We start from the raw sequence: 24,854 nt of genomic DNA on the forward strand, positions 1-24,854 counted from the left end.
TTTTCATAGTCAACATTTTAACAAAAATATTCAAATAACCATGTCAAACAAGTTTAAAATTTCTATGCTAGTTTCCATATATGATAAACTAAATTTTAGAAAGAATGCAAGAACTCATGGTTATATGATTATTTTGATTTAAATCCACTGCCTTAATTCATATGATAAAAAACGTTTAAGAAATAAGTACAAGTATTGGGAATAATGTTAATTTACTGCATTAAATAATAAATTTGGAGCATATTTAAAAAATCATTTGCATAGTATGTACCTTGAAAATCATCATTGTATAAAGACACATTTTTGTAATTATTTATTAGTATAGAAATTATTGAATGATTTGACTAATAATTATATTTAATTTTCAATAAAAATATCTTAAATTCAAAAAAGAATCATTCCTATCGCATTATATTAATTTTTTCTTACTGAAAATAAAAACTCTAATATATTTTATTTGGCATAGAAAATCATTTTTTTTTTATCTACTTAAAAGAAAAAAATTGGTTGTTTTTTACTTAGATATTTCATATTTATAGATATATTTAATTTTTCAAATATTAAGACTTACCTAAGATTAAAATTTTCGATTTCACCTCATACTAAAACCGTCTTGAATTGAATTAATAAAATAATGATTATGACAAAAATACTATTAATTCATACTAACCTTCTAAATTAAATAATTTTATGTTCATTAATCAACATATAAGAAGCCAATTAAGTAAGTTTCATATAAAAAAAAAAACCATAAAATGTAGTATAAAAATGTGTGTTTGGATATTGAATTAGAAAGGCTCCTGATTATATTGGACAAGATGGAAGGATCCAAACAGAACCCCACGGGCCACCACCATTATTATTTGTTGTTGATGCTACTAACAACAACAGTTGTTACATTAAAATACACTTCTTCCTCAAAGACACAAGCTTTTCCTCAACAAACCAAAAAAAAAAAAACTTGAAAAAGCATAGAAGTAAAAAATAGTGATTGTGGCTTCCATCCTTTCCTTCATCTTTTTCTTCTTCTTCCCCTTTCTTGCAGTCTCTCCTAAGCATCTTTTTTCTTCCTTTAATGCTCTCTTCACCTCCCCGTTCTTAACCCTTGTTCCTATTCTGTTCTGTCTAGTTTCTTAAAACCATCGGATTCTTCATGATATTCCCCCTCCTCCGGCGCTGTTGATCTGATGGATGGGTTTTCAGTTGCCTTTCTTCTTCTACTCAGTTCTCAGCTGTCCTTATCTCCTTCTTCAAAACCCTTGATCCTGTTTTTCTGATCAACTGATATAGAAAGTAGAACCCCCCCCCTTCCTTCCTTCCTTCCATCTGGGTTTTGTATTTCCATGGGACTCTGTCATGGAAAACCAATTGAATCCCGGGAAAACCAGTCAGACAACAACCCATCAATTCCGGCCGGAGGAATCGGGTCAGGTTACAATACCCAAACTCAAAATATCGCATTCTACAGTCCAAGTCCTTTACCCGGTGGGTTCAAGAATTCACCGGCGAATTCCAGTAGCGTGACATCAACCCCTCTTCGTTTCTTTAAACGACCATTTCCTCCTCCTTCTCCAGCAAAACACATAAAGGCATTGTTAGCCAGGAGACATGGATCGGTTAAACCTAATCAAGCCACAATTCCAGAAGGAGATGAAATTGAGGTTGGATTGGATAAGAACTTTGGCTTCTCAAAGCAATTCATCAACCATTATGAGATTGGTGAAGAAGTTGGTAGGGGTCATTTTGGTTACACCTGTTCTGCTAAAGGAAAGAAAGGAACCTTAAAAGGACACGAAGTTGCTGTCAAGGTCATCCCAAAATCAAAGGTTTGATTGATCACATAGATTTTGATTGCAAGCTATCAATCAGTTTTAAATTATCTTTTCTTGTATCAACTTTGAAGATGACGACTGTAATAGCCATTGAAGATGTGAGAAGAGAAGTTAAAATATTAAGTGCCTTAACTGGCCACAGAAACCTTGCCCAGTTCTTTGATTCATACGAGGATGATGACAACGTTTATGTTGTAATGGAGTAAGTTAATCCATATCCCATAATTAAACTCATAATAAATAAGAACAAGAGGGTAAGAACAATGAATGAATAATTTGATGTCTTTCAGGTTATGCAAAGGAGGAGAATTATTGGATAGAATTCTCTCAAGGTAAAAAACCATAACCTGTCATTATACGTTTTATTCATCCTTAAATTTCCCGAATTTCCTTCTGCAGAGGTGGAAAATACTCTGAAGAAGACGCCAAGGCTGTTTTAATCCAGATTTTGAGCGTAGTTGCTTATTGCCATCTTCAGGGTGTTGTACACCGCGATCTTAAACCCGAGGTAATCGATCAAAATACAACTAAATTCGATCAGATTCTTAAGAAACTCTCTGATTATGTAAACTATTATCGTTTCAGAACTTTCTGTTCACGTCGAAAGACGAGAATTCACCTCTTAAAGCCATTGATTTTGGACTCTCAGATTATGTAAAACCAGGTGAAACATTAACATTTGATTGTTTATGAATGAAATGTAGATTTCTCGAGAGATTTGACAATCTTAGTTTCTGTATAATAATAGATGAAAGGCTAAACGATATTGTGGGAAGTGCATATTATGTTGCTCCCGAAGTTCTTCACAGATCATACGGTACAGAAGCAGATATGTGGAGTATTGGTGTGATTGCTTACATTCTTCTGTGCGGGAGCAGACCTTTTTGGTCCAGAACAGAATCGGGGATCTTTCGATCAGTTCTTAAAGCCGACCCAAGTTTCGACGAATCCCCTTGGCCTTCTTTATCTTCGGAAGCAGTTGATTTTGTTAAAAGATTGTTAAACAAGGACTATCGCAAGAGACTAACCGCTGCCCAAGCTCTATGTAAGTTCTTTCCATTTTTTCAGAACAAAATGTAAGAACATGGGCTGATCTTTTTCGCGTTTAGGTCATCCGTGGCTGGTAGGAAATCAACAAGATTTGAAGATTCCATTGGATATGATTATATACAAGCTTGTTAAAGCTTATGTATGTTCGTCCTCTCTACGAAAAGCTGCATTAGGGGTATGGTTATTCAGTTTCCATATTGAGAAAATAATCACTTTCCTTGTCGGGTACTCTTAGTTTCATTTCGATACTATGACAGGCCCTTGCCAAGACGCTAACGATACCTCAGTTGGCTTATCTTCGGGAACAGTTCAATTTGTTAGGGCCAAACAAGACCGGTTCAATCTCCATGCAAAACTTCAGAACGGTTAGCCTTTTGTTTTCACTTCCTTCAACTGTCATTTTATAGTTTTCTTATGCTGCTGATACTACTAAGCAGGCTGGAATGAAGAACGCAACCGAGGCTATGAAGGATTCGAGGGTTTTAGATTATGCGGTTATGGTAAGAGTTGTTTGTTAGATTATGTTGTCATATTTATATGAACTTATAACTTGGGTAATAAAGTAGGGGTGTCTAAAAGACAACTTTAACCCAAAAAATTAATTTTAATTACCTTATTACAAGGATAAAATAGTTTTTTAGTTATGAAATGAACTTACAAATGGAATAATTGAAATGGCGTGACAGGTGAGTAATCTTCAGTATAGAAAGATGGATTTCGAGGAGTTTTGTGGGGCGGCCATAAGTGTGTATCAGCTTGAAGGAATGGAAACGTGGGAGCAACATGCCAGGCAGGCATACGATCTTTTTGAGAAGGACGGGAACAGACCAATTATGATTGAAGAACTCGCCTCTGTAAGTGTTTTTTAGGAGCAGTTAGTTAGTTATTTAATCAATGAATCAAGGTCCCAATTGGTCAATATGTTTTTTTTTGTTATTTTGGCATGCAGGAGCTTGGGCTTAGCCCGTCGGTTCCAATTCATGTAGTTCTCCAGGATTGGATACGACACTCAGACGGAAAGCTGAGTTTCTTGGGATTTGTCAGACTTCTTCACGGGCTTTCAGCCCGCTCTTTCTTGAAGGCTTGAACTCAAATCAAATAATTTCGTTAACGTCAACTCCTAGTCCTCCTCAAAAGTCTGGATGACAAATATCTCTCCGTCGATTTCAAAATGTCTTTCGAATCCGAAAATGGTGATAGATAGAGAGCACAGGCTCAAAGATGCTTCTGCTCGGAGTTAGTTAATATTTTGAATTTTCTCCTATCATGTTCTGCTAAAGTAATTTGGCCAGAGTTTATGCAATAAAGCTTCTTTGTTTATCCATTTTCTTGAAAAATTTATGTATTATTATAATATAGTAATAGTAATAAATAATAATAACAATAATATATGAATTTTCTTCAGACTTTTGGGTTTTTATTCTATATAAAGTCTCTGTATATCCATTTTTAAAGCATTTTACTTTCCACAGTCAATGAATTTCAACCCTTTTTGCACTTTTGCTATCTTTTTAGTGATGCATTAGTTTATTGCATAATTTTTTACATAGTAAAATGTAAAACAGTTTAATTAAGAAAATATATCCTCGACAATTAACAAGAAATGAAGGCAACATGTTTATAGTGAGGAAGAATGAATGTTGCCCTGAAACTGGACATATTCAATTGCCAAATTAAGACTCTTCCCCGTCCCCAATTATGTATTTTCATCAACATTACGACCACATTCATCTATCAATAATATAATAACTTAATTAATTAATTAGCATGCAAAAATTTAATAATTTATTTGAAATTATAATATGTATTAGAAGATTCTACTTAATAACATTAATAATAAGTTTCATTAGTAAATTTATGACTACTTTTCTATAATCCCCTGGTTGACAACTCTGACCGACCATTGGAGGAAGAATCTGCAGCAGATTCAGACCTTGGTAAGCTGTTTTACTGTTTTACCCCTCTGATATAGAGAAGTTGGTAAGATGACGAGGGTATTTCGGTCATTATTCAAGCTTTCCTCTTATTTTACATATACATCATGATCCCAATATTAAGAAGAAGATCCTATGATTCATTCCAACAATCTTGCAAGGCCTTGTTTGGTTTAAGAACCAAGTTAGTTTATTTATACATCTCTCCCAAAAATAGACATTTATGGCGAACTTGATGAAGATCACGAAAAAGCACCATAAGCATCTTAACAACCCATTCCCTTCTGCCCCATCTTCTCTCCCTTTCATCCAAGGAACCTTAAAATTCAATCTCCAATCTCTCGACAACAACCCTTCAAACATCCAAAACTATCCTATTGGAAACGATTTTCACTTAACATGTACGACATCATCCAACAATGTCGGAGGCGGCGGCGGCGGCGGCGGATACCTCTCTGTTTCACACCGATCTCATCCCTCCAAAATCCTCTGGTCAACTGTCCCCGGTCGAGCCTTTATAAACGCAGCCATTTCCGAAACAGAGGTAGAAGAAAGCAGAGGATCGTTCCTTGTCAGAGACAGAAAGCTTCATTTGGTCTGTGATCATCAAACCATCGACGATATAATGATGATTCATGATACGTCAGATGATCCAAACTTTTTATTTGGGTATTCGGGTATAGATCACAAGAATTCTCGATTCCCTGTTTTAGTCATAACAGGTAAAGTTTTCACTTTGAATAAGAAGAACAAGAAGAAGCAGATTCAGTTTTCTGATGAACACGAGGAGAGAAAAACCTCAGTTTCAGCTAGGTATTGGTTGTTCTTTGAACAAAAGGGGAAGAACAGCAATCAACTTGGTTTCCATGTAAAGCTTGGAAAGCCAGATTTCCGAATCAGTACTGTTTCCAACTTTTTTCCGTGGAAATTGAAGAGAATGCGTCGCCACGGGTGGTGGTGGAATGGGAAACAACGAAGATCATCGTCGGAGGAGAGTCTAAATCTGATGACCAACTCGAAGAAAAAGAAGAAAGTGTGGCCTGAATTTAACAGGGTTTGTCTCACATATGTTAGTGAGAAGGACGAAAAGTTCTATGGATTTGGAGAGCAATTCTCTCATATGAACTTCAAAGGGAAACGGGTTCCTATTTTGGTTCAAGAACAGGGGATCGGAAGAGGCGATCAGCCCATCACTTTCGCAGCCAATCTGATCAGTTACAGGTCTGGGGGAGATTGGAGCACGACGTATGCTCCTTCCCCGTTCTACATTACATCAAAGATGCGATCTTTATACCTTGAAGGATACAATTATTCAGTTTTTGATCTGACAAGACACGACAGAGTACAGATACAGGTAGTAATATTATATCCATTTGGAAACTAAATTTAGTTCAGAGACTTAATTTTTTTGTTTCTACATATGGAAACCTATTCAGATGCACGGTAACTCGATTGAAGGAAGGATCTTGAACGGTGAATCACCATTGGAGCTGATTGAGAACTTCACAGAAGCCATAGGGAGGCCACCTCGCCTTCCTGCCTGGATTACTTCTGGGGCCATCGTCGGCATGCAGGGAGGAACGGAGTTGGTTCGACAGGCATGGAGTAAACTGCAGTTACACGAAATTCCCATTTCGGCTTTCTGGTTACAGGATTGGGTAGGGCAGAGGAAGACTGTGATTGGTTCTCAATTATGGTGGAATTGGGAAGTTGATATGGTAAGGTATGAAGGATGGCAGCGATTGATCGGAGATCTTAATGAACATGGTATCAAAATGATGACTTATTGTAACCCGTGTTTAGCTCAGGTAAACAGCTAACTAACCACCTAAGTGTTTTTTCATTAACATTTGCTTTGATTTGACTGAGGTTTTGATGCAGATGGATGATAAGCCGAATTGGAAAAGAAACCTATTTGAAGAAGCAAAGAGTTTGGATATTTTGGTGAAAGATGAGAATGGAGAATCCTACATGGTTCCCAATACAGCTTTTGATGTGGGCATGCTCGACTTGACACACCCGCAAACTTCTAGTTGGTTCAAGAAGATTCTACACGATATGGTGGATGAAGGCGTTCGAGGATGGATGGCTGATTTTGGGGAAGGCCTGCCCGTGGATGCCTGTCTCTATTCAGGTCCGTTCCATATTTTTTGTCTTCACACTCGGGGTTTATTCTCTGGAGGAGACTAGCACAGCAACACAACAGACTAACTAAGTTATTTATTGATCTTAGGTGAAGACCCGATATCCGCCCATAACAGGTACCCAGAACTATGGGCGAAAATTAACCGAGAATTTGTGGAGGAATGGAAAATTGAGAACGAGGGTAAGGATGATGACGACGGCTTGGTTTTCTTCATGAGGGCTGGTTTCACAAACAGCCCAAGGTGGGGGATGTTGTTATGGGAAGGTGACCAAATGGTGAGTTGGCAAGCTAACGACGGGATCAAGAGTGCAGTCGTGGGCCTTCTGAGCAGCGGAATTTCAGGTTATGCCTTTAATCACAGTGATATCGGAGGCTATTGTGCAGTCGACTTACCGTTCTTGAAATATCGAAGAAGTGAGGAACTTCTACTTCGGTGGATGGAATTGAGCGCCTTCACAACAGTTTTCCGCACCCATGAAGTAAGCAATAATAATAATAATTAAAAAACTCCAACTCAAGTTGGAAGAATTTTGACTGGAAAAACATAATAATCTTATTTTGCATCCAGGGGAACAGACCAGGCAGCAACAGCCAGTTCTACACAAACGATAAGACGATATCACACTTTGCACGATTTGCAAAAGTTTACAAGGCTTGGGAGTTTTACAGAGCTCAACTAATCGAGGTAAAAGAAAATTCCCATCTCCAGTTTCTTTTCTTTTCGCTGCAGTTTCTAATCGAACTGAAATGAGACTCTTTGACAAAACAGGAAGCAGCTCGAAAAGGGTTGCCAGTTTGCAGGCATCTCTTCCTTCACTATCCAAATGAAGAAAGGGTGCAGCAACTGACCTATCAACAGTTCCTAGTGGGGGAAGAGATCTTGGTTGCACCGGTTCTTGACAAAGGCAAGAAGAGGGTTAAGGTTTATTTCCCATTAGATGAAACTTGTACATGGAAACATATTTGGACAGGGGAACTATATACTAAACCAGGGTCTGAAGAATGGGTAGAAGCCTCCTTAGGCTACCCAGCTGTATTTGTTAAGGTTGACTCCTATGTTGGACAAACCTTTCTTAAGAACCTAACACAATTCTCTCTTCTCTGAGATAGATTAATACTCCTGTACATAAAGATTCTAAAGATTAAGCAAGAAAATGCAACAGATGCACACATTTTGTATAAAATAATACAGTATGATGGCTTACAAAAGCAATTGAAGAATGATAAAAAAAACAACCAACCACTTTTAAAATTGAAGCCACAAAAGCAATTGAAGAAAGATGGATGGAATACTGACCTTCATGAAGATGAAAGAATGATTTCTGATATGTTTTTTAAGGAAGTTGGATCATAAGAATATTCCTGATACAAGATGGGATATTCTTCACATATTCTGAACATGTCAAAAGCATATTAATAAAGAAAGCAGCTCAATATTTTTTTTTTTTTGTATATTGGCTGGGCATAAGACCCGAAGGATCACACCCAAACAAAATGCACAAATACAATAAGAACCGCCTTGTGTCATTAGAAATTCAAATATACAAGCCAAGAAAACCGACTTAAGTTGTTTTACAAGCCAAAACAGAGCTTAAATAAAGGAGATGTGATCCCTACATATGATTTCAGCCTATATCCACTGCACATATGAGCTTTAACATATATGGCCCCTTTTTTCTTTCTTATGATTGATCCTGATCCTCTGTATATTGTCTGTCACACCAGATTTCATGTGTTCCTATAATAATATCAGCCAAGTTCAGAAATCAATGGAGTTCAGCAATTTTAATAGTGACAATACAATATAAAGTTATAGTTCAACAATAATGTTCACCTTCTTAAATGTGAGTGAGAGACATTTTGTTGGCCTCGAACTCCACTCCTCAGTCCCCTTGGATCCTGCTCCTTGCTAGTAATACGCATTGACGTTATCTCCTTTCCCATTGCAGTCATTTCCCTCCTCATCTTTTTTGCCTCCACTTCCATAGCTTTATTTAGCGTCTCTACCTTCTTAGCCAGCATCTGCACGAACAAAACTAGTTTTAGATTCGCTCAGCATCCAAAAACAATTGTATATGAATCTAGAGACTATGCAGGACCTCGATTGCATCGTCTTTATCCTTAAGGATCTGATCTTTCTCATGGCAAGCTTTACGCAGTGTTACAACCTCTTTCTGCAACATGTCATATAACATACCAGAAACAAAATCTTCGTTGTCGGTTTTTATTCTGTTATCATTCCCAATAGACTCACGGAAATAACCCATGTCACTGCTTCTGAATTGATTCCCAAGAGAAGCAGGCTCGTCCTCGACTTTCTCTGGTGCTTTTGCAGCTGAATTGTTGTTGCCACCGTCAAAAGACATAGACGATGTGTTTCCGTGCTTTAGAAGAATGCTACTAGCATTTGTTCTACTTCCAGAATGTGAATTTGATCTTTTCAATAAACTACTGTTAGAGGATTGTCTGGACAGTTCAACTCCACCAATAGACTGGCGACGAGCTCTGCCATTGCTTATGCTTCTTCGTTCGGTGGTGGGGGCACGGGAAACACAGTTAGGGGTTGGCTTAAGCTTTTCTTCCAAAACTTTAAAACGAAGCAGGTATTTTTCCTGGGAAAAACATCAAAATTTAGACTGAGGCTAGCTTCATAACACAAATTATTATTTCATCCAAATTATTAAGTGCTTATTTGATATTTGACATCTAAAATCAGTTGCAAAGACAACATTAACACTTGTAAATTAATCCAAATGTATTACTTATAAAATAGTCTTTTTAGGTACTATTTTGGCATTAGTTCCAGGTTATATCAATAAAATTTAGATATTTTCATTTGGTTCGTCGGTACATTTATTTATCAACACACTTAACTAATTTGGCATTTAAAATCCAGAATGCAGAATTCAACACTTAATTTCAGTTTTATAAAACACATCATGAGTTAAGAACAAATGGAAGTATCTGATACCAGTTAAAAGATATATAGACTTACTTTTAATTGGGCTTCAGCCTTTGCTGTTCGTTCAGCTACGGCTAGTTTATCACGAAGCTGTTGCATTTCTCCCTACAGATACAGGATGCCTACTACTTTAGCCCCAGGCAGAACACACCTAATTGTACATTAAAAATAAGAATAAATTTTAAAATTTGTTAAACTTAGTACGGATTACAACAAACCTGAAAGAATCTCCGTTCATCAAGCCATTGCTTTACAGGCATGACTTTATCATTTGAATCTTTCCATTCATTAGCAACTACAGTTGCAACCCTATTGGCACTTACTTTTGCTCGAGCAAGTTCTCTGTCCAGAATTCTTTTCTCATCCTAAAGCAAGTTTAAGCACCAACAGTCAGGAGATCGTATGAGATTCCAAAGAAACATACAGCAATTAGAAAACAAAGTGCTACCAATAACTTACGTTCATTTCTTGAACTTTTCTCTGGTAGTCTCGCACGGCATTAGCAGCGGCCCCACCAGCCAAAACCGCCTCCTCAAGCTCACGAACAGTTTGTGTAAGGTCCTCAACCTCTGCAACTTTCTGGCGATGCATTTTGTCTAATATTCTATTTTCCTCCTGATTATAAAAAGAATAATTTATATATATATGCAAATGATGATCTTAGGTGGTGTTTGAATTAAGTTCATTTCATAACTGTTATTTAAGAAACACTTAATTTGATAAAAATATTAAGCTAAAAATCTAACTTAATTCGATAAGCTATGAATGACTTAGCTCAATAAAATAGTAAGAGCGTACAAAGACAACTTAATAACTTCTAAAAATCAATCAAATTGCGTAACTATAAGGGTAAAATAGTCTTAATACATATCAAATACTTGAGATTCATATATTTTCATTTGGTTTATTCACCGTTTATGTTTTGGAAACAACTAATTTGGCACTTAAAAAATCAGTATTCAGCACTTAAGTTTTAGTTTTATCAGCATTCTTTAGCCTTTTTCTGACTTCTAACTGTAAAGTATGTGAAATAAATATAAACCTGGCAAATTTCAATCTGTTTCAAGAGATCTTGATTTTTATTCTGCAGATCATCAACCATTGCTGCTTTTGCCAAAGCCATCTGAATAGTTCTCTCAGCTTCCAGTAGAGCAGCCTCCTTGGATTTGGTTAGACGATCCAGTGCTCTGTTGTCTTCCTGCAACTTCGCTACCTATAAAACACCAAAACATTATTCTGTGAAGAAAAACAACATTCAATTAGTAATAGAACAAAATTATTGATTTTTTTCAGATAGGTTGAAATGGGAACATATATATTTAGAAAACTAATAACAACGGAGCAATTTCAGAAACACTGGCATTTACCTCCAACCGTGTCAGTCTCAGCTCTGCCTCGAGTGGAGTGATAATGGCCTCAATAGGGGGCATCTCATCATCTCTCTGATTAGCATGGACTCTTCTTAGAGTTCCCTCTGCTGCAAACTGTGCAGCTAAAGCAGATTTCTTCTCATCGTTTATCTTCTTGATTTCTAGATTCTAGCATATTTAACACATCACTGTCAGAACACGGAAAGCAGTGTAGGAGGAAATATATAAAGAACATACCTTGCTTTCTAACAGAAATTCGGATGCTTTCAGTTTCTTATCCACCTTCTTTAGCTCATCAGTTAACTACATACAGAATCAGTAATTTAATAATCAACTCCAACCCATTCTTCTAAGTAGAAAGGTAATGCAGATGGCAAATGTGTGAAACTTGATAACTTAATAACATACTTCTTCAACTGCCTTCTCTTTCAAGCGTTCTGAGTACTTCAGTGCCTTGATTTCTGCCTGAGCATCTCCCAGTTCCCTTTCTTTATCTGCAAACATATAAAATAAAGTAGTGGATATCTAATTGGCTATAAATGAAATTCAATGCTTCAATCTGGTTATCTCCCAATAGGTATCCCAATTCTCAATTCAGTTTTGTTCTCAACATTTACAAGGAGTCCCATTAGAGATAACCATGATGCTGTGGGCAATGAGAGCAGCTAAAGAGCAACACGCACAACGCAACTAATGAGGTTCTGAAGCAAATATCTTCTTATTTCATTGCTCACACATAAAGGAAAAGATCGTATGCGTATGAAAGCAAAGCACCGATGAGAACTCTTAACAAGCATGATGATTTGATCTAATGTGACAAATACCCAATGAAATTGAGTGTTTTAAGAGAACAAAGATAAACAGTTAATCAATCAATCAATCGCTAGGAATGAAAAAAGCTGGATGATTTCGAATCGTTTATTAGGTCAATGAAAGTTAATAAGAAATTCATTCCGTGGTTGCGTTGAGCAAACGTTCTTCTTCATAAATGAGTAAAAAGAAAAAAGAAAAAGGAGAAGGCGATAAAGACCTCGAACATCATTCTCGAGACGATTAAGCTCGATTCTGACCGGATCGGAGCCGTGCAAGACGTTGATGATGTCATCGACATCAGAGTTCAGTCGGGAGACGGTCGCCGACTTCCTCCTGGACTTCATCGACGCCGACGAGGTCATTCCATCGCCGTTGCTGCAGTAAGAGTTTTTTTGATTGGTCGCCATGGCAGATGCGTGTGTATTTGGCAATGCAAGTTCGTGTTCATGAGATTTCCAAGTTCGAAGAAAGTGAGGAGAGAGAAAGGGGAAGCGTGAAGAGAGAGAAGAGAAACCCAGTTGTTGGGTTTTGTGCCATTTATAACATAGGGATTAGCAAAAAGGGTTTAGCCGTTTAGGCGGGATTTTAATGTTAATGAATTGAAGATTATTAAATCTCACTCAGTATATTCAACAGTAAATAAATACATCGCATTTATAATAATGCATTCATTGTCTACTTTCTCTTTAATTTAATTTTAAAAAACGTTACTTTATTTATTATTATTATTATTATTAGGTTGACTTAAATCTATTTAAATTTTAAAAAATAACATTTCAAATGGTTATCATAATTATACTTTACAAAAAAAAATAGTATTCAATACATGTCTTTAATTACTTTATTACTCTTTTTCAGTAAAGAGAGAAAAAGTTTTACTCAATTTGAATTAATTATTTTATAATTTTGATTACAAATAAGCTAAAATAGTTTTTACTTTTAACCCTAGTAGTCACAAAAAGATAAAAAATAAATAAAAAAATTAACCACTGACTGAATTTGGAATCATGGAAATTATGTCCCAGCAATTTAAAATATCAACTGCTTTTTATTTTTTTTATTTTGTCCTGACAGCAAAGAATGTTTCATCAGGTCTAGTGCAAAGCCTATATTTGTCCTTCTTTTAATTATTTAAATTTAATATTGTATTATTTCACAATATTTAAAAGAAGTTACTAAATTATTATAATAAACTTCATAATAAATTATATATGTAAATTAAAATAATATCATTTTTATTAAATGTAAAGTGATGGGCTCATTTTTTGAAAAAAATATCATTTTAAAAAATAACCTAAACAATGATAACAACAGTATTTCTAATTATGGAACATGAAACATTAATACATGTATTGGACTATAGACCAGATGAAATATGTTATCTTGGTTATACGTTATCAAAATTAATCACTTTTGGAAGTTTCTTATTTAAATATAATTATCAAAAACTATAAAGATTTAATTTTTTTTTTACAAGAAAGCAACATTACGTGTTGTATTAAATTGTGTGATAAATAAATAAAAGGGCTTTCAACGTTTTAATTTTTGTTGTGGCAGCAGACAAAAGAGGACCACTTTGACCTTTGCCAAACTGGGGAATTAAGTGCTTCTTAATTAACCTAATGTCGTATTTATGGAAATATAAATTTTGATTAAGAAAACGGAAATATAAATTTCTCTCTTGCTCTCTTTCCAAATAAATCAGATTAAGCTATAATTAATCCATAAAAAACTATGTTAATTATAGCAAATGGTACATTAATGATATGTGCTATCCTAAGTTGTAATACTTAATGAGTTAAAACTTATTAGGTCTTCATTAATCAAAAGTTGAAAATTTCCATTATTGTGGATTATTAATTTAACCATTTAATTATAATAATAGAATAAAAAAAATCAAAGTTAGCTTTGGATAAAAAATGAAAGTAATAAAATTTGAAACATAATAGAATAGTTTAAATAACCCAAAAAATATTTAAAATATAAAATATTTCATCCTCATTCTCACTTTAGAATTTAGATCATCTACTATCAATCATCTGCTATCAACAACCTCGCTTAAGGTAAAATTGGAATAAATTTATTTTTTAATAAAAAAATCTATTTTGCCCCTCTATGCGAGAAAATAAGGGAACACGAGAATGTTGGTAACAGATTGTCCAATCTGCATCACTTTTCGTTAAACTATTGAAATAAGATTATGTTAACTTTTTAAATTAAAAAAAATAAAAATAAATAGGTGAGATTCATTTTATTAGTTAATGGGTAAAGATAACTTTACTTTTTTAATACAATTGTAAGATAAATATTGTGTACACCTCTACTAAGATCATCTCCAATTTAAAAACTCATTTTCAAACTCAAAATATAATGTCAATTAATAATAATTCATCTTCGACTCAAAAACTTGTTTTTAAACTCAAAAGAATATTCTTAGAATATTTTTTTCCACAAATTTTCTAACTTTTTAAATATTACTCTAATAATTTTTCAATTCATATCCATTATAGAAAATTATGATAAAATTAATTATAGATCAATCATTTATAAATATAAAAAACAAATTAAACATCATTAATTTAGTAATCTTTTTTTTTTCAATTTCGTAGTTTGTAACTGATTATTAATTTTTATTTGTTCATTTGTGTGTTTTATTTTAATAAAAAAAAATATTTTGTTGTTGTTAATTTTTAGTTTTATAAATTTATGATATTTAAAACATATTAATAAAATATATAAAATAATAATAAATTAAACATATAAAAAAATTATATAAACTAAAATTTAGTTATGTTTAACTTGGAATTATCAAATTAAAGTTTTATAATATATGTGTTTGTATTAGAGTGAAATGGATGAAAAATGCATAATAGGTTTGCAAATAATTGATTAAACCTAATTTGAGTATGCATGTTAGGAGAAGGTATAAAGTATTAAGAATATTACTTAGTTTAATAGAATGATTTCAATAAGAATATACTACATTCTTTATTCTAAAGATTAACCATCATAATGAGGTGATGGTTATAACAAATGAATATATTTAATTAATTTTTAAGACCCAAAAACATAAATTTTATACACCCTAAAGTTATCTAATGCTACAAAATATCCCCTCCAAAAGTAATTTATCAAATTAAGTCCATGATGATGATAAAATGCGGAAAATGAAAGCAAGAAGGATAGAGAATTATCTTTGGTGGGTGACTGGGTCTTGTTTGTTAATCTTATATATATGTATATATTAAACAAAATATTTAAATCATAATCAAGATATTAAACTCTCTATTTAATTTCTATAAAACAAAATTGTTTTATTATATATTTTTAATCATAACGTATTCCTTTTCACTCTACTCATAATTCGTTTTTTATATTCTCAATCAAATAAAATTATTTAAAAATAATTTCAAATAACCCATAAACAAACAAGGCCTAAATAAGGACAAGACAAGAGCACATGCAGAGTGGGCTTTGGAGAGAGAGCACAAACGGTGCCTTAAGCAAGACAAATAGCCAGAATCTAACCACTTTTTTGGGGTCCTCCATTTCCCATTTTTATTTATTTTTAAATTATTATTCAATATCCTATCTATTCTTTTTAATTAACTTATTATATATATTTCTTACCTAGTACATTATTTACAACTTAAGATTTTTTCATTTTTATCTATTCAAATTTTATTTGTTTTGTTCTTCTATTACCATTTGTCATACATTAATATTAATTAAAAAATTATAATATAACATAATTTAATTCCTTACACACGAGTGTTTATACTTTGAAAGGTGCATTTGCAAAAAAAAAAAATAAAAAAATATTTAAGATTTTACCGATTTGGTATAGTTTGATGGAAATTCCTTCTCATGTTAAAAAGACTATAATAATGTTACATATTGGAATTGGCAAATGTAACCACTATATATATATATATATAAATATCTATCAAAATAAAGGAGCTTTGTTAACTTAACAACCAACAAACCATCCTTTAATCAATGGTTCTGATCAGTTCTCTCTCATATACATAACCTTAAAAATAATTTATGATTGTTTGACTAAATCAAGGGTTTCTTTTTATGAGAGAAATAAGACAACATACCTTGATTCAAGGCTTTAATGTTACAAAAATCATAAATGAAAAGTAAAAAAAATAAATAATAATTACAGTTACTATAATCAATTTGTTAAGGTTTTGATGATATTATCACACAATAACAACAAAAAAAAGTAAAATTTATATATATATATTTTCATTAATCCCAAAATACACTATCAATATGAAACCAAATCAAAATAGCATAAGATTTCAATCAGAGACTAACAAAAATATTTAGACAACTAAAACATTTTAATTGGGCAACCGCATTTTGGCACATGAAAATTCTTAGTACTATTAATACCTAGTTGCGACCCCTTATTGCAAACTAGATTGTTACATATTAAACAACAACTAATCTAATTACAGCCCCCTTCAAGAAGGAAGAACCCATGATTATTTCTTATTCTCATTCTCTGGGTCGAGCAAGCCAAAGAGAGCTGAGAGCTCTAAGTCGAGAAAAATAATCATTGATCGTGAGAAGGGCTCGAGCCGACTGTCTAGTTGTCAATATCCGATGCATGTGTTGAAGAGTATGTTGTCGCAAGTTATCTGCCTGAAGTGCGAATCCTTCGAGTGTCCCTAACTTTCCCATAGCCATCGCCATTTGGCCCATGTAATTAGCCACGTTTCCATTCGACCCCGATGACTGAGAACCGTTTGCTAGTGTTTCAGACAGTGATTGTTGTAGTGCTTCCATACCCTGAGAGAGCGCCTCCTCTGCCTGTTGCGATGATTGCTGCAAATTGTAGATTCCCATTAGTTGTTGCTCCGTTAGAGGCTCTAGTTGACCCGCGAGAAGCTGCATGTGTACATTTATCATCAAAACTGTAAACTTTGAATTGAATAAAAGGGCCTGCTTGAATAATAGCTAGTGAACCCAAACACACCTTTAGGAGTTCGGATGGACGGAAACCTCCAATCCACATAAAGCACCTTTCTGCAGGTGTTTTCCACATTCCCGATAAGATGTGGAAAACATCTGACTTGACTGCGCTAGATTTAAGTCGAAAAACATCTTCAAAATGTGTGATGACACTGTCCACAATTGTGCAAAGTTCATTGTCGCTTGCGTGAGAATTAATAGCAGCTCGCAGTTCATTTATTTGTCGGTTTTGCTCTTCCAACCACCTTGTATATTCTGCATCAAAAGCTAAAGCCCCACCTACAATTTAAATATAAGAATCTAATTAGTAAAACCACAATTGAGCTAATAAACAACCATTATGAGCATACCATTTCCACTTGTTACGTGAGATTGATCACTCCCCGAACTTGAAATGAATATTCCCTTTAAATAAAGGCGAAAGTAGTGAGCAATTATGGTAAAAAATAAAAGAAAATAAAACATCATGATCCATAAATTAACCTGTTGGCGAGCTTTCTGGAGCTCTTGCTCGAGTTGAGTCAGCTTGAGTCGACTGCTCTCCAGTTGCTGGACGTAGGCCTGTTATGTAATTGACGATATTCATCACTTTCCATTTTCTATTACCCTTTTTTTAGAAAAAATAATAATCCTTTGACCATTCGACCATTTAAGATTTTTAGATTTTCTATTATTCAGCATAGCCGTAACATATGTTGTTGGATTACTATTTACCTTTTTCCTTAATCGACTCTTCCTAGCAGCTTCACGGTTTTGAGCAAGCCTTCTTAATGACTGAAGATAGACATTCATTGCAAAGATGAGTTAGATTTTGTGATCCTGGAGACTAGGTTCCAAAGTGCCACTCAAAGAAGACACGTTACAGCCGAATTAATAGTATTAGGGTTATTATATTAATGATCCTAATAAATAACAATAATCATTGGCCCAAGAGCTAGAACAACTGATCACCTTCTGATCCGACACTTTATCCCCCTTTGACCTATCGCTCGACGCAGATTGAACCATATCCAACTACAAAAAAAATATATATATATATATAGCAGGTGAAGAATATGCAAACAATTTGATTTCATTTTCAAATCAAGCAAGAGCATTTTGAAAAAAGAGAAAAAGATCACCTGTTGAATTCTCTCATCTGTATCTGCGTCGGAAGAAATATCAGTTCGGGGGCTAGAAACAGAATCCCTTCCGTTTTCGTAAGTTCCCAAGAATGTTGATGAAGAACCTATGTTGTTGGGCAACTGCAATACCAAAACCACACATTTTTCGGAATGTAACATCATATTGTATTGAGGAAAAATAAAATGAAATAAATCACCTTAGTCAATGATGCAAATTGGAAATCTGAACCTCCTCCTCCTTGATTATAAGCTGTTAGCTGGGAGGAGATGGGATCTGAAAATCGATTAAAAAGAGTTTGAATATGCAAAATATAACCAATTCTGAGATAAAATAGTCAAAAGACATTTACATACTTGTTCTAATATTAGTATAACCATTGAGAGATTCTTCCTCGAGTATTCCAAAGTCAGAAGAAAGCCTACAAGGTTGAGATTCATTCCCCCCATCTGCAATCCTTCTAAAAGAAAAACACACACAAATTCATTTTGAACTAACTAAATAACTTGCTTCATAAAACATTAAACAACATGACATGAAATGTTCCTGTCAGCGAGAATGAACAAACTGATGAAACAGATTCAAATACCAGGTTTTATCAAGTTAGCCTTCTTTCCTACTCATTCAAATTTGTGTAAAACATCATGATATGACAGCAAACTCGAGAGCAAAAACTAATTCAATTGACAAAAGAAGGAAAAAGAGTTATTACATGGGATTTGAAGTTGGCGTAAAGCTCGGCATCACTGCAGATATTCTTTTACCATCTTTGGAAACAAGATTGATTGATGAACTACCCATAAACCACGAAATCTCAGCTCAGTTCCTTGAAAGAAAAACAAACAAACCAGAAATGAAAGGCAGTTTTATCATTCATTCATTCATTCATTCATGTGACCTACCAAAATCAGGGGAAATAAAAACTGAAATAAATGGAATGAAATGCAAAAACCCACAAAACCCTTTTGGTCAAATGAAACAAGGATGGGGTGAGGCGAAGAAGCGGCAGGATCATGGAAAGTACGAAAAGAGAAAACGACATACTTTCACAGTGAGTCATCCATTCGGTGGTGGTGTCTCTACTGCTTTGATTCGGCAGCTGGGGTGGGGAGAAAGCAATTCCTGGAGGCACCCAAACTATCTCACCGCCCAATAAAAAAACTCCACTCTTTTTTAACAGATGTTTTCAATCCCGACTTTGACTTTTACTCCAGGATAAAAATAAATATACACTGTCAAAAAGAAACCGCTCCACATTTTTGTCAAATTCCTTCATCTATTTTACCACACTTAATAATAATCAATACCCAACCGTCTCCAAAATTAATCCATTCAGTCAAATCCATTTTTTATATGTTCACTCGTTTTGACTAGTGTAGGAACCCACTAACTAAAACAACAGTCATTTTTATATAAAAATAGTAACTATATTTACTTTAGAGTTTTTACAAATATTTGATCATAATTAAATATTTTTTTTATTAATTAAATCACTCAATTTATTAATTAAATATTATTTATTATAAAAAAATACATTATTTTATCATTGACCAGATTTAAAAACACTCCTAATGAAACTGAATTTAAATAACAAATATCATTAAATTAATTAATATATACAGAATTAAAATATTTTTCAAAATATTTTTTTTAACCAAAATCCAGATTTAGTCTCGGATATGTTCAACAAGGAGTCATACACCGGGTGGGTGGGTGGGTAGGCTGTAAGCCAATGTATTTTTCATTTTATATATATATATTTATAAAATAATTTTTTAAAAGTTATATATATTAAAAAATATATATGTTTTTTTGTGATGATAAACTTTTTTTAGTAATAGAATTAAAAAAACTAAAATTGAATTTCATATTTTAGTGACGTAACAGTAAAACTTTGTTTACTTAGTTCAACTTTAAATATTCAAACTAATTTTAAATTACTTTAAAAATATTTATAAATTAGTTGAAAATGTTTTCTATAAGATTTCAGTGAACAAAAAAAATACATTATTTGAGATCACAACTCAACATTATAAAATTTATGTTTCTGGTAATGAAAATTTCAAAATATGTCTTTCATCAATTAATTGTGTCGCAAATTAGTTAAAATAAATAAGTCAAAAATTTGAAATTTTATCGATAGATTGATTCGACTTATTTTGACTTTATCAGTTTCTACCACCACTGCAACAGAAAATTTATTTTCAATTATGAAACATTTAAAAAAATGTTAACAGAATACGATGTTAGAAATATTTATAGTAAAATAATGATTTATATTAAACGAGAGTTTATTAAATATATTCATTTAGATTCTATAATATATTAATTTTATTTTCTAAAGAATATAAGTTACAACTTAAATAATATCTAAAAGTTTATTAAATTTTAATTTTCTTTTGTCTTGTTTTACATTCTTAATAATATGAGATAAAATTTTAAAGATATAAATTTATTATTTAAATCGGGTATTTCCGTCATTTTGTAAATTTTGTATTTTATTTTATTTTAGAAAGGGTAATTGTGGATAGTTCGATTAATATGTTTAATACCGTAATATTGTAATATTGTAATACATATAATCTATATAGCCAATAAAAAACAAATAATTTATGAATTCTACGTTGGATATATGCATTTTCAAATTTTATTATTATATATTAATATATTTTAAGTATTTTAAAAAAGTAATATCTCTTCTAACATTTTTTTCAATAATATGAGTTTATTAATAAGACCTTATTCCATTATGATACTAATTTCTTTATTTTTATAAATATTAAACAAATAATGATAACATGTGTAATTTAAAATCTCTCACTAGATTAAATATTTAGAAAGTTCTATTATTTTTTTTGTTAAAGCATATCTATTTTTATTATTTCTGATCAACAGGTAAAATTAATTGAACCAATGTTCTTAGTAAATTAAAAGATGGTTGATATATAAAAAATCAATATGAATTGATTGTGCATTTTGATATAAAAACTGATTGATTCTCTTGTTCTCAAGCTTAAATGTTACATTCCTTTGCTCCATAATGGATTTAGCTGCATTTTGGCAAATATATAAGTGAAATGAGTTAATAGTTTGAACTGACATTAGTTTAAAATTAATAAATATGTCTATTTTAAATGGTATACACCTACTTGGCATAAGACATTGATTTTTTTTTCTTTTGAGAATATAATTTTGTCTTTAAAAAAGTGATATCTTGTGATATTATTGAAGTTTTTTTTTCTCATGAGTCCATAATTATCTTAAAATAATGGTATATTTTAACTAAAATTGTATAGTTAAAAATCATATTAAAGTACATTTTAAAACAAGATCTCTTACAAAGAAAAACAAATTTAAATGTGTATTTTGATTGAGTGTTCCAATAATTTTTGGAATATTGACTGTATGTAAAATAAAGTTGAGAGAAGGTGTCATGGCGAAAGGGGCGAAAGGACCAATAACAAAAAAGTCAAACTAATTTTATAATATATTATGTCAATGTTACAAAAGTTTAATTAACATGATGTCTACATTTAAATTTAATAATTAGCTCCATTCAAAAAGTAAGAAAGGATATAAATATATTAAAATATATAGAGTTATGAGATCATATTCTAACTATTCCATTTCATTTTTGTTAATCAATGTTATAACAAAATTAAGTTAAGAGGTGTCACCAACTAACTCACCATAAATGATGATTCTATTTAATTTTTAATTTTTTAAATATATTTATATATCTGAATTTATTAATATACAAATTAAGTAATAAATAGAGCAAATATGTATTTTGAGAATCATACTATAATAAATTATATATTAAATTAAGCAAACATGTCACCTTCAGATATATAATAAGTTCAAAATGTCTATATATTGTACTATATTGCAATGGATGACTAAATATATTTTTTTTTAATGAAAATGTCACATTCATATATATATATATATAATTATAATGCATGACTAATAAAAATCATATAGTTTATTTATTTATTTATTTAATATGGGATGTCAACATTGACTCTTACCACCACGACATACATTTCAACTTAAAATGTTACAAGTAATAATTCAACATTAATATTTGTTTTATTAAAAACTATTATTGATAAGTAAGTTAACGTAATGAATTAAAAAAAAAAAATAGAAACTTAAATATAATAATAAATATGAACTTTAAACAAATACAAGTGCAACTTAATTAATAAAAAATATAAGATCTAGTACTATTAACTATTTACCTGGAGATTGTGAACTTTGATAAAAAAAAATTACAAATCCTAAATCTCCTTATCTCTAGTTTATTTTTTTTTTTCACAAATTCATTCACTATTTGTTTAAATAATAAATGTGCACCAGCAAATTGGATGCGAATTTTATTATATAATGTTTAATTTTTTTACTTTAATTTATAAAGTTATCATTTTATAATATAAAAATTAACATGACTTTTATTTCGATTGATACGTCTTAAGTGAGAATGATTTAAAAGGTATTGTTATGTAATAATAATATTTAAAAAATATATGAATAAATAATATTCTAATTAATAATTAAGTAACGAAATTAATAGAATGATAAATAATTTTGTTAATTTATCTAAATAAACTAAAACAAACAAGACAATTCCAAATTCCAACTAGAAAATGCTCTTCATAGTATAATTAGTATGCTATATTAAAGGATGGGTAAATGGTTTATATATGAAAATGTCACAATTTTTTTTTTTTGATAAATGCTCATTAAAACTTGAACATATGAATTTGCATAAACCAAATAAATTAGTATTCCTTAATAAGATTTTGTATTTTAAACTGAAAAGGAAGATTCATTTAATTATTATAAAGAATAATATATATTTGTTACCAAAATCTTTTAAATATAAATGTTTATATATTAATAAAGTTTTCAAATAAATATAATACTAATTCAACTATGATAATTAAACAATGTACGTAGTTAGAACATAAGTCATAATCGGGACAATTCATCTCATCCATATAACCACACTTTATTTATTCAACTTTAAATATCAATATTTAATTTAATTATTTGAATCTCATCCTTTATATATATATAGAGAGAGAGATCTCGTATTGGGATTCTTGGGAATTTTATATTCACACTTTCCAAAAAGAAAATATTCAAAGTTAGATTCAGTGATCCATGGCATTTATGTGGTCAATAATGGCGTATCATTAAGGGACTTGTTTGTTTACAATTAATTTTTAACAAAGCACTTTTTTCTTTCTAAAATGAACAAATTTACATATTTTGAAATTACTTTAATGAAGTGATTATTCTTTTAACTCAAAACCTTATTGGATGAGTGGTTATTTGGTTTAAATTAATAAAGTTTATCTCATTATCAATTACTTAATCCATTAAATATTTAAATAATTAATTAAACTATGTTTAGTTAATTTTTTATAATATTTCAAAATATAAATATAGAAGCTTTTTTTAAGTAATTATTTGAAAAGAAAAAATACTACATCAAACAAGCTACAATTTGACTGACTATGAAACTAATTATATATTATTTTACTAATTATTCTCAAGACTTGGTTTTCCCAAATATCACTAAATTCAAACCAAACAACCTAATTATATCACATATTTTTTTTAAGAAAAAAACTTTCTATTTCAAGTTAAAATAAAGACAAAAATGTATGAAAATGGCTTATTTGATAAATATATACGAGGAAAAAAACTATAAAAATGGTATTTTGTGGTTTGTATGTGTGAGTTATGTTATTTTAATGAGTATCTATCCAAAATCATATTACACAATTATTTAATTAATAATTGTAACTTATTATATATTTTATAGATAATAATAATTGAGTTTTAAAACACAAGTCGTTGTAGTATAGTGGTAAGTATTCCCGCCTGTCACGCGGGTGACCCGGGTTCGATCCCCGGCAACGGCGTTATTTTTTGGTTTTAATGCAGTCTTTCTTTCAGTTCTAGGTAACTTCTCATATGTCTATCCATTCTTCAATAATTTTATATTTAGTTATCAAACACCTTTTAGATGAGTGAGCATATATATATATACAGTTATTTTACAAGCTTATATGTGTATTCTAAGCTTATTACTCAAGTGTTTATACAATAAAGATGTTCCCATTAGGGAGATGTACAAATTATCAATGTTTGATTGCTTCTTAATCCTACTTCAATTGAGCTATCATTGGAAATGTGGTAATGAGTCATCAATGCAATTTGGAGAAAGAGATAAAATTGTATTGATAATAACCACATCCATTAGATCAGTTTCAAACACCAACATTACATTGCTAACAGTTTATTTTTAATTGTCATTGAAGTTTTTTTCCATTGTTTGAGAAAAAAAATAAAAAGATATTTGCACCAGCCGGGAATTGAACCCGGGTCTGTACCGTGGCAGGGTACTATTCTACCACTAGACCACTGGTGCTTTTGTTTAAATTTCTATCTATTTATTTATTTGTACTTAATACTAAGGCATGCTGGGTGCATGGTTTGAAATTGTTTGGTATGAGCTTATTTAAAAACATAGTTAGAAAAAAAATTAATAAAGAGTAATAATTTTGATAAGGTAATAATTTGTTTTAGTAAAAATATAAAATAAGTATTTTTATCTATAACTAA

The 24,854-nt window shown here is 31.5% G+C and overlaps 4 protein-coding genes and 2 non-coding genes across 7 annotated transcripts; 3 read left to right on the plus strand and 3 right to left on the minus strand.

Annotated features, from left to right (window-relative positions):
• Positions 1-962: 962 nt before the first annotated feature.
• On the plus strand, positions 963-4,284 carry LOC124924043 (CDPK-related kinase 7-like). Its single transcript, XM_047464086.1, has 11 exons — positions 963-1,826; positions 1,904-2,034; positions 2,123-2,164; positions 2,232-2,340; positions 2,418-2,496; positions 2,581-2,877; positions 2,942-3,057; positions 3,140-3,247; positions 3,320-3,382; positions 3,569-3,736; positions 3,832-4,284. Exons 1-11 carry the CDS (start codon positions 1,344-1,346, stop codon positions 3,967-3,969), a joined length of 1,734 nt encoding a protein of 577 aa, XP_047320042.1. The 5' UTR covers positions 963-1,343; the 3' UTR covers positions 3,970-4,284.
• Positions 4,285-5,032: 748 nt separating this feature from the next.
• Positions 5,033-8,409, plus strand: LOC124924136 (sulfoquinovosidase-like). Its single transcript, XM_047464212.1, has 6 exons — positions 5,033-6,170; positions 6,253-6,624; positions 6,698-6,950; positions 7,050-7,441; positions 7,531-7,647; positions 7,732-8,409. The coding sequence occupies exons 1-6, from the start codon at positions 5,040-5,042 to the stop codon at positions 8,065-8,067; spliced, it is 2,601 nt and encodes an 866-aa protein (XP_047320168.1). The 5' UTR covers positions 5,033-5,039; the 3' UTR covers positions 8,068-8,409.
• LOC124924137 (microtubule-associated protein 70-2-like) lies at positions 8,343-12,605 on the minus strand. The gene is made up of 11 exons (XM_047464213.1): positions 12,325-12,605; positions 11,703-11,788; positions 11,532-11,597; positions 11,292-11,462; positions 10,967-11,137; positions 10,384-10,539; positions 10,143-10,289; positions 9,958-10,029; positions 9,062-9,574; positions 8,797-8,984; positions 8,343-8,700 (listed from the first exon to the last, which is right to left on the minus strand). The coding sequence occupies exons 1-11, from the start codon at positions 12,512-12,514 to the stop codon at positions 8,691-8,693; spliced, it is 1,770 nt and encodes a 589-aa protein (XP_047320169.1). The 5' UTR covers positions 12,515-12,605; the 3' UTR covers positions 8,343-8,690.
• A 3,819-nt stretch (positions 12,606-16,424) lies between these two features.
• LOC124924138 (transcription factor TGA2.3-like) lies at positions 16,425-19,382 on the minus strand. Of its 2 annotated transcripts, none has more exons than XM_047464215.1 (11): positions 19,260-19,382; positions 18,928-19,042; positions 18,572-18,672; positions 18,415-18,491; positions 18,215-18,337; positions 18,045-18,107; positions 17,808-17,867; positions 17,577-17,654; positions 17,444-17,498; positions 17,098-17,372; positions 16,425-17,009 (listed from the first exon to the last, which is right to left on the minus strand). In XM_047464215.1, the coding sequence occupies exons 2-11, from the start codon at positions 19,014-19,016 to the stop codon at positions 16,617-16,619; spliced, it is 1,314 nt and encodes a 437-aa protein (XP_047320171.1). In that variant the 5' UTR covers positions 19,017-19,042; positions 19,260-19,382; the 3' UTR covers positions 16,425-16,616. The 2 variants fall into 2 exon arrangements, with proteins under 2 accessions (XP_047320171.1, XP_047320170.1); XM_047464214.1 differs by having other exon boundaries at positions 18,572-18,675.
• Positions 19,383-24,079: 4,697 nt separating this feature from the next.
• On the plus strand, positions 24,080-24,151 carry TRNAD-GUC. The gene has a single exon. It is a non-coding gene; the product is annotated as a tRNA-Asp (tRNA).
• Positions 24,152-24,589: 438 nt separating this feature from the next.
• TRNAG-GCC lies at positions 24,590-24,660 on the minus strand. Its single transcript has one exon. It is a non-coding gene; the product is annotated as a tRNA-Gly (tRNA).
• Positions 24,661-24,854: the final 194 nt, after the last annotated feature.

Source organism: Impatiens glandulifera, chromosome 2, assembly GCF_907164915.1.
Source record: "Impatiens glandulifera chromosome 2, dImpGla2.1, whole genome shotgun sequence".
Lineage (NCBI taxonomy): Eukaryota > Viridiplantae > Streptophyta > Magnoliopsida > Ericales > Balsaminaceae > Impatiens > Impatiens glandulifera.